At 57.2% G+C, this 9889-nt stretch overlaps 1 protein-coding gene across 1 annotated transcript; it reads left to right on the forward strand.

Moving 5' to 3' along the window:
* Positions 1 to 53: 53 nt before the first annotated feature.
* LOC137159133 (homeobox protein MSX-2-like) lies at positions 54 to 8219 on the forward strand. Its single transcript, XM_067557342.1, has 4 exons — positions 54 to 145; positions 3659 to 3751; positions 5630 to 5793; positions 7020 to 8219. The coding sequence occupies exons 2-4, from the start codon at positions 3736 to 3738 to the stop codon at positions 7182 to 7184; spliced, it is 345 nt and encodes a 114-aa protein (XP_067413443.1). The 5' UTR covers positions 54 to 145; positions 3659 to 3735; the 3' UTR covers positions 7185 to 8219.
* The last annotated feature ends 1670 nt before the right edge of the window (positions 8220 to 9889 follow it).

Consider the following 9889-nt stretch of genomic DNA (forward strand, 5'->3'; position numbering starts at 1 on the left):
CTAGCAGCCACTGAATCTACCCCTAGGGGCCTCAGAGCCTGGATCTCACCCACCTCGGGCAGCCACCTTCCCCTGCTACCATGAGCCCCTCATTTCCAGCCCAGTAGCCGTCGGTGACTTTTTAAGCAGTTCCATTGCAGCTAAGGTGCGCTCCAGGCGGAACCGCTGCCACAGCGTGTCTGGTGTCCTCGACCTGTTGTAATCGTGCCATTTTGCTGGTGACCACTCTCCTAATAACCGGGGGAGCGATTCCGGCATGCACATAAAGGCTGTTCACGTCTGTGGGTTTTAGACACCCTGAGATGTAGCAGCAGCTATCATTCAGCACAGGCTCCAGCTTCTTTGCGTGGGCTGATCTTTCCCACACCGGACGTGTGTATTCAGCCAAGTGTGTGGTTTGCTGCTGTGCTGGTTCCCCATTTTGAACTGGCATGCTTCCCAAGTATGTTGTTCCAGGCGCTAACTTTGCCTTTTATCTCATGTGCCTTGGAGGAGAGGCTAGCATCCCTCCAAGGTAGATAGGAGTCCAGCATTGGCAAGTGATACCCCATTCCAGCTGTTAAGTTGTCTACCGGACTCACAACTCCACAGATAGAATCCTAGAAGATGAGGGTGGGAAGGGGCCTTAGGAGTCATCCAGTCCAACCCCCTGCTCAAAGCAGGACCAACTCCAACTAAATCATCCCAGCCAGGGCTTTGTCAAGTCACATCTTAAAAACCTCTAAGGATGGAGATTCCACCACCTCCCTAGGTAACCCATTCCAGTGCTTCATCACCCTACTAGGGAAAAGTTTTTCCTAATATCCTACCTCGACCTTGAGACCATTGCTCCTAGTTCTGTCATCTACTATCACTGAGAACAGCCTACCCCCATCCTCCCTGGAACCCCCTTTCAAGTAGTTAAAGGCTGCTATCAAATCCCCCCTCATTCTTCTCTTCTTCAGACTAAACAAGCCTAGTTCCCTCAGCCTCTCCTCATAAGTCTTGTGCTATGGAAGAGACTCACTTGTGTTCTGGCTGGGTTGGTATAATAGACAGAGCCCGAACAATGCCGACATTAGCACAGCTTCAGTCTGGGCAGGATCCTTGGCTTGGGCAGCGACGCGTAGGTTGTCAGCATAGATAAAACCTTTTGTGCCGAGATGGATCATTCGGGTGGCTGTTGAGGAGTAGTGGCGAGAGTACACTCCCTTATGGGAGGCTGTTTTTCTGTCGCCCCCATAGGCTTTGCTTCCCGCATAGTTTGACGTAAAGATGTTGGGTCTCAAGCAGAGATTGTATCATTCGTGTGAGGTGGTGATCTTTTGTCATGTGTATTTAGTGAGAAGCCTTTGGTGATTCACTGTGTCATATGCTGCTGCTAAGTCAACAAACATGGTGCCTGTTACCATACCCTTTTCAAAGCCATCTTTGATGTATTCAGTGATGTCAGCGCTTGTCCAGTGCATCACTTGCCTGGGCAGAATCCAGCTTGCTCTGACATTAGATGCTTTTCAGTGAGTGGTGATAGGTAGTTCAGGATGAGAGGCTGTTACAGTTTGTAGAGGTGACATAGTAGTAATATAGGTCTGAAGTTCTTCAGCTCCATTGTGTCCTTCCCTGGCTTCAGGGCCACAACCTGTGTTTGTCTCCAGATCTTGGGAACTTTTTATGTGGCTGAGCATATGTTAAACAGCTTAAGTAATCAGTTCTTTATTGCGGGTCCAAAGTGTTTGATTTGTTCAGTATGGATGTCGTCTAGAATGGTGGCTTTGCCATTCTTGAGGATGTTAATTCTGGAGGTTAATTCAGCTATCATATACTGTGCCCCAAAGTTATAAGGTTATTTGGTGAAAGGAATAGAGTAAAGCACATTTGTCACAAAGGGGCAGTGTTAAGGTTGATCTGGTGATCTGTGCATTGTTCATACTTTCTAATAAGACAGGAAGTAGGGGCAGAGTTAAGGCTGTTTGGTGAGATGGGAAGGGAGGCAGATTTAAGACTGTTGGACTCAGTATGGCACAGAGCTAAGGTTGATCTGGTGGAGTTATCTGTGTATTTCCCATACTTGCCATTGTTTTGGTGAAAGGATCATGAGAGGGTATGGAGTTAAGATTGCTTGACTCTGGGGGGTAGAGTTAAGGTTAATCTGGTGACCTCAGCTATACAATTTTTTTTATAATGTTCTATTATTATTTTGAAGTGAAAACTTCCACTTTAATTTCCACTGAATTTCCAGCATTTCAGATGTTGTGATTATGGAGCAAAGTAAACATTGGTGTAATTTTTTTTTAAATCATTGAAATGATAGATTTTCCCCTCCTGAGTTTAAAGCAGTTTGTAGCCCGAGAATCTTGTCCACATGTTAGATTAGCTTTGCGGCCAATCTCTGCCATATGCATTTTGACGATTGCTGGGGGTACCTAGCTTTGTGGGACACCTCGCTACCACCTGCCCTTAGTATGAGGAAACCTTACCTGTGCCTACCGGGGGTCAGCTCCTGACTCTACCAGGTTGAAAGCTTGTACCTTCCGCCAACAGAAGTTGGCCTAATAAAGATATTACTTCCCCCACCTCGTCTCTAGCACTTAGATACATTTTAGTGAAAACAAGTATAAGTTTATTTAGCACAGAATAGAGATTTGAGAAGAAGCAAGTGGAATAAATGGAAACCAATGGTTACCTAGAAAATAAAATCATAACACGCGTTCGAGAGCCTAAATTTAAGCCGCTCTTCTGTCTCACCAAAAGTTTCTCTCCCAGCATTAAAGAGCCAGACCAGCTGTGATCCTCCGTTCAGAAGACAAGCCTGCTAGCTGCTCATTCCCTAGCTGAAGGATAGCGGGGTGCACCTCTGCACTCCCAGATATAGTTCCAACAATTCGTTGTCTTCACTTGTAAACAGGGTACCCCCTACAGCTTGTTTTGTCCTGTGGAGATGCTCCTTTGCAGACTTTTCAATCGCTTGATTTGCACTTTGCTCAGCCCTGCATGGATTGGGTGTTTGTTCCACCTTCCCACTCACCTCAGCCCTCCTCCACTCCTGCCCCCTTACTCCCCTCCCCTGCCAGCCCAGATCTGGTGGTTGAGCTAGACAGGCACTTTTACAAAGAGGTGTCCAGGCCTTGTGCTCTCACCCCCCTTCCCTTCTCTTTGCAGTTAGCTTACCCCTTATGAACTAAACTCACCCCCAAAATTAAGATGCTGTTTGCTGCTGCCACATTGTTCAGTACTCCTGGGTTCTCTCCCCATCTCTGGGAGAGGAGTTGGGTCTAGTGGTTAGAGCAAGAGGGGGGGGGGGGGCTGGGAGCCAGGACTCCTGGGTTCTAATGGTTAATTCCCCTTTGAAAAATCTGCACTTTATTTCTAGTCTGACTTTCTCTCATTTCAGGTCCCAGACATCCAATCTCACTCTGCCTTTGTCTGCTGGCTTAGGGAGCCCTCTGCCCTCAGCAATCTCCTGTGCTCGCAAAGGCAGCGAGATGCTGGGGGGCGGCGGTGCCTGCGTCAGCCGGTCTCCCAGGAGCACCATTGTGTAATGGGAAGGGGTGTGATTGGGTTACGTGCGCCCCAGCGCTCCCCACTGGGGATTAGTGGCCAAGGAGGTAATTAGTTAATTGTGGCCCCTCAGCTCACAGACTCCTTTGTGCTTGTTCTGGTGCCTTAATCCCCAAACCAGCAGCTGGATCAAGCGTTCTCCTGACAACGGCCGGGGTGCTGGGGAACCGGCAGGGTAACAGGAGCCTTTGGGGAGAAATGAAGCCAAAGCCAGGTAAACAGCCAAGGGAGGGCAGGTGGGAGCTGGAGGGGGGAGATGTGCTGGCCACAGGGGGGCTGTGCTGGGAACCCGAGCTCTGGGGTTCAGGTTGGGGTAGAGGCAGTGGGGCAATGAGTTTACAGTTCTCAGCCCTTTCTCACATAGAAAAGCTTGCCACGTTTCCCCCCCCACACACACACATGGCTGCTGAGGGACCTGGCGTGGGGATAGCAGGGGCTGTGGGTCAGGACTGAGGGGCTGGCAGAGCTGTGTGTGGGGATTCCAGGGCTAGAAACGCACAGGGGGTTGTGGGTTGGGGGATACGGGACCCTCCTACCCTTTCTGTCCCCACTGGCAGTGTGGTGGTGGTGTGTTTTTTAAACAGCTGCTGCACTTCACTCCAAAGGTGGCTGTGTCTCAGCGCTGGGCGAGGGGTCCCTGTATAAACAGCCCCTGCACTCCACCCCAGAGGCAGCTGCATCTCAGCACTGGGTGAGGGGTCCCTGAAACCTGGCCATAATTCCCTGCTGAGCTAGACTCTTCCACTAGAGATGTCGGGAGCCCCCTTCCCCATGTGCTGTCACAGCCCCTCTTCCTGGGAGAGCGTCCAGCTGTGAGGTTTGGGGGCACCCCATTCCCCATGGCCCCAGGCCCAGAGCTCCCAGTGCCCCTCCACGCTGCGAATCCAGTGCCACTGGCACCTCCCCTCACCGCTGCCAGGTAATCGTATCACCCCCCTGTCCCGGCCTGATTGGTTCTAGGTAAATCCGGCAAAAGCTCCCCGGCTCCTTTTGCAGCGCCCTGCCCTTAAATAGGGGCCGGGACTTCAGCCAGCGCCACTCGCACGCCCTGCCCCCCACTTCCCCGGCTGCTCCCCTGGGCTCTGCTCCTCCCGCCCCCTCCCCCGACTGATACCCCGACCACAGGGCTCTGCTCCTCCTGCCCCCCCATTCCTCCAGCTGGTCCCCTTCTTACTAGGGCTTTGCTCCTCCTGCCCCCACTCGCCTGGCTGATTCCCCTGCCCCCTGTGCACCTCTCCTCTGGCCCCCAGGCTTCACTCCCCACCCTACACCTTTGTCCCCAGAGCCCTGCAGCCCTGCCCCCAGGACTCTGGTCCCCATTCCACTCCCTCCCAGGCTCCGTCATCCCCTTGTCCTACTGACAAGGGCCATGGGTAGCTTCAGCAGCAGCAGCCTGGAGAGCAGTGCCCAGCTTGGGATGCTCGCCTCCTGGCCCCTCCTCATTGGACACGGAGTCCCCGGCTTTGCCCCCATGACAGGACCCCTGAACCCAGCTCCAGGCTTCCCCCCAGCCCGGCCAGCCAGTCCCCCCCGGCGGGTGGCTGACTTCTCCATCTGCTCCCTGCTGGCCCTGGGCAGCTCGGAGGGGCCGGGGGAAAGGGGGCACCAGGAGGAGCTGGGCAAGGGGGCTGCAGCGTGGGGGGCAACCCCACAGGGCTATGCGTGGATCCACTGCTCCCACTTCAAGCCGCCTCGTCTGGCAAGTAAGATCCCCCGTTCCAGCACCCTTGGGGTGAGCTGCACGGTGCCCTGGGCTGAGCTCCGCTGCCAGCCGCCCACGGCAGCTCTGCACAGCCCGGGCTTCACTCCTGGCTCCCCCAGAGACGCCCAGCAGCTTGGGTGAGTAGGATCTCGGCCCCTCCGGCACCAGACTGGGGCCAGCACTGAGTGTGAGCGGAGAGTGCTTCTGCTGAGCCCCCGCCCCACTCCCCACCATGCAGTGCCCCCTAGCGCCCCATTGGGGCTGTGGCTTCCAGAAGGAAATGTGTGGGGCTGGTATCAACAGCAAGGGGTCTGGGCGCGCTAGTCCTTCCTCTCCGGCTGCTGTGCACGCCCCAGTTCACCCCTCCCCTCTCCCCTCCCTTCCTTGCAGAGGCAAAGCGGGGGGGCAGCCCCGGCCGGGCCTCCCGCAGCCCCCGCGTCCCGTTCTCCGCGGCCCAGATTGGCGTCCTGGAGGGCAGCTACCGGCAGACTCGCTACCTGAGCAGCGGGCAGGTGGGGGAACTGGCGGCGCTGCTAGGGCTCAGCGAGACTCAGGTAGGAGACTGGCCTCGGGCTATCGACTACGGGCAGGGCCTGGGTGAGCCAGGCGGGGAATTAACCCAGCCAGATCCTCTCGTTATCAGCATTTGTTAGAGCTCAGTGACGGGGATCCCCGGCGGGGGGCACCCTAAGGGCAGGCGGCCCATCGGTGATGGGGATCCCCGGCGGGGGGCGCCCTAGGGGCAGTTGGCCCAACCGTGATGGGGATCCCCAGTGGTGGGCACTGTGACAGAACCCCTGAGGTACCACCTGGGCGCTGTAGAACCGCTGGTACCCATATCAACTATTTAGCTGGGGGGGAGCCCTCCACTAGTCTCTGGATGGTGACCCCCAGGCAGCCTCTCCAGACCCTGTTATCTCCCAACCTGACAGCAGGTGGCACCAGATGCCCAACTGCATTCAAGGAATGCCCCAAGCCCCAGCTGGCATCCCAGGACCACCCATCTAGCCCTGCTCGGGGAGATTATGGCCCCACCCACCCATCCCTCAGAGGGAAGGAACCTGCCCCAGCTTTCGCTACTAAAAAGTTTGGCTGAAGGCTTGGCTCAGAGACACCCTGGTCGAGATAAAACATTAAAGGACCCTCTGAAGTGCAGAAAAGCCGATTTGCATGCTGAGAAGAGGCGGGCGTGAAGGGACTAGAAGCAGTTACCGAAAAAACTAAAGCTAGGTCCGCAGCCCAAGTTCTACACACTAACGGTTGGAATTAGCAGTGTCTCACCCTTGCTAGCTGGTACAAGCAGTTTCGTAAATGCAGGCTGGGCAGGGCAGCCTTCCCCACCTGGGACCTGACCCCCCCCCCAAGCCCTTTTGTCTTGCAGACGACCCTTGGGGTTCATCTGTTGAACGGGAGTGGAGCCAAGCGATGCTCGATGTCGCACTCCCCCTTTGAGAGTCTCTTGCCGCTTGCTGGACCAGTCGGATGTGGGATGTGGCGGCCATGTCCCGTTGGTCAAGCACCCCACTGCGAACGTGTGCAGGGTCCCCCTAGCTCGCCTGCTCCTGCAGCACCCCCTGCTGGAGGGTCTCCCCTGACCCATGCGAACCTCTGGGGATCAGGGCTCCTGGGCTGATTTCCCAGCTATGTCGCTGGCTTGCTGTGTGGCCCCTGCTCTGTGCCTCAGTTTTCCTCTCTGTGTGGTGGGGCCGATGATGCCCAGGGGGCCGCCAGGCCCGTCGGAGGCACATTGATGGTGACAGCTGCTATTGTCTGTTACAAGGTGAAAATCTGGTTCCAGAACCGGCGGGCCCGAGAAAGGCGGGACTTCCTGAAGGAGCAACCAACCAGCAGCACCGCCCTGGAGAGGGTGGAGCCGGCCCATCCTGTCCCGCTCAGACTGGTGCCAACACCAGGGCTGGGCATCACCAGGACGCTGCTGCCTTGAGCCACGGTGGCCTCAGACGTGTGATCGCAGCGGAGGGGCCGTTTGCGGTGCCAAGTGGTTGGAGTTGCCATGGGGGCTCCCCCGGGATTGGGGGGGCGCTCTGCATGGGCTGTGCCCCCTCTACCCTATTGTTACAGAGCACCCATCAAACTACAGCCCCCCCAGCTGAAACCAGCAACCCATATCCATCCTCTGTCTGCCCTCCCACCCCAATCTTCAGCCGGAATTTAACCCCACCCCGCCTGGATGTGTACCCCAAATTCTGACTGAGCTCCGGAGGAGGGGGTGGGCCTGACACCCGCCCCCTTTTCAAAACCAGCTGCACAATTAGCACTAGAGGCCAGGGGCTCCCTGCTGGCCCTGTCCCCACAGCTCAGTTCCAGGGCAAAAGATGGCTGCACCCCTGCCTCTGCCCCCCTGCCCCTGATTTTCAGCCTCTGCCAAATCTTCAGCCAGCGACAAAGTTTTAGCTTGATGTGAGGGCCTGAGGGGATTCCAGCCGGCGCGTCCCCCCTTTGCCCCCCGCCCCCCGGGTCTGCCACCCCCTGCGGGTGAGCCAGGAGCTCAGACTGGCCCTCATCTGTGAGACATAAGGAATCAGATTTGGATCTCAGCCAGACTGGGGTCTATCTGGTGTCACCTCTGACTGCAATGGAGGCACGGCTGGTCTCTGATCTCAGAGACAGCAGTGTAAATCTGGACTCAGTCCACTGAAGTAAATGGAGTCACTCTGGTTTGACACGGAGACCAGAATCCATCCTTCTGTCCAATCTGGCTGTGCTCTGCGGTGCAATGGCACCTGTCAGGGGAGGAGGGAGCTGCCCCCAGTCCTGGGGGAGCTGCTGGGGAGTTGTGCCCTGTGTCGTGGGGGGGCAATAAACTCACTTTGATCCCAGCCCCAGGCTCCCAGGTGGTGGTTTCCTTGTGTCCCTGCTTGTGTCTGACCCACTGGCTGGGGATGGAGGGCGAGTGTTGCTTGGGGGCCAGGGCAGTGTCCTGTGTCCTGCAAGGCAGGGCTGGTGCGGGCCGTCCACACAGAGCAGGCTGCAGGGGCCAGGCCATGAAATGCAGTGGGGGCGCCCTTCCCCCAGTCTGAGTGGAGGCGGGGAGGGGGTGGAGGTGCTGCACTGCCCAGGGGCTCAGTGATGTCTGCGCGTGGGACTGAGCCACTCCCCCGCCAGCCAGTGTGTCCCCCCCATCCTTTCCCCCCAGTCAGTGTCCCCCTCATATTCCCCCCAGCCAGTGTGTCCCCCCCATCTTCCCCCCAGCCAGTGTGTCCCCCATCCTCCCCCCAGCCAGTGTCCCTCCATCCCCTTAGCTAATGTGTCCCCCCCATTCTCCCACCCAGCTGAGCCAGTGTCCCCCTGTCCTATCCCCGCTGAACCAGTGCATCCCCCCCCTGCAGCCCCTTTCGGCCCTTCCCAGTCTCTGCAACACCCCACCCCCAGGCCCAGCTGGTCTCAGCAAGGAGGGAGTGCACCCCCAGGCCCATTGCCAGCAAACACGGGGATGCAACCCCTCTTGAGCTGGGACGGCTGGATCCCATGCCCTGCTGCTCTTTGGGAACCTCAGCCTGAGGGGGGAGGGGATTCATGGTCGCCCCCCCCGTTTCCTAGCCTCCTCTGACCCCCAACCCCGGCATCAGCCGCAGCAACAAGGTGCAGTGTGCAACTGCTCTAACCACTAGACCCCACTGCCCTCCCGGAGCTGGGGCGAGAACCCAGGAGTCCTGGCAGAACAACAGATGCAAAACCTGCAGCTATCTCTTCACTGCTACCATAATCTACCCCCTCTCCACACACCTTTCCAGATCCATGGGTCCTACCCAGCCTCGCACAGCGTGTGGGGTGCACATGTCCCAGTAGAGCGATACTGGAGGTGAAACCAGCCACTCCCTGCGCCTGCCAACGAGCCCATCCAGGCCCATGAGAACAGACACAATGGCTGTGGGTGCGATCTCTCTGCTCCCGGCCGCAAAGTAAACCTGCACAATGCGGAACATAGCACGTGTGCACACAAGCCAACCCCCACACGGAGCAGGGCTCGTCCCCTCCAGCAAGAGGCAGCTGGGACACACACACACACACACACACACAGCACATGTGCACACAATCACTCGCACATCCACACATGCAGAGCTGGGACATACAAACAGAGCGTGTGTGGGGAGCAGGGGGGCAGCTGGGACACACAAACACACAGAGCGTGTGTGTACACAATCACTCACACATCCATGCACGCAGAGCGGGGTGCAGCTGGGGGGGACAAACACACACAGCGCATGTGCACACAATCACTCGCACATCCACACATGCAGAGCAGGGGGGCAGCTGGGACACACACAATCAGTCACATGCACACAGAGCGTGTGCACACAATCACTCCTCCCCCCCCACACACAGAGCAGGGCTCATCCCCTCCAGCAGGGGGCAGCTGGGGCACACAGACACACACAGAGCACCGTGTGCACACAATCACTCGCACATCCACGCACACAGAGCGGGGGGCAGCTGGGACACACAAACACAGCGCATGTGCACACAATCACACATCCACGCACACACAGCAGAGGGCAGCTGGGACACACACACACACACAGAGCGTGTGCACACAATCACTCACACATCCACGCACACAGGGCAGGGGCACACCGTCAGTCACACACACACAGTGCATGCATAGCGCATGCGAACACCCCCCCACAC

Source organism: Emydura macquarii, unplaced genomic scaffold, assembly GCF_026122565.2.
Source record: "Emydura macquarii macquarii isolate MOO-44397 ecotype Brisbane River unplaced genomic scaffold, CSIRO-AGI_Emac_v2 contig_1790, whole genome shotgun sequence".
NCBI lineage: Eukaryota > Metazoa > Chordata > Testudines > Chelidae > Emydura > Emydura macquarii.

What these genes read in the sequence shown, in the direction of transcription:
- LOC137159133 (XM_067557342.1), top strand. An exon ending in TAGGGCTCAGCGAGACTCAG is followed by an intron (nt 5,794 to 7,019) that starts GTAGGAGACTGG and finishes GTCTGTTACAAG; the next exon opens with GTGAAAATCTGGTTCCAGAA.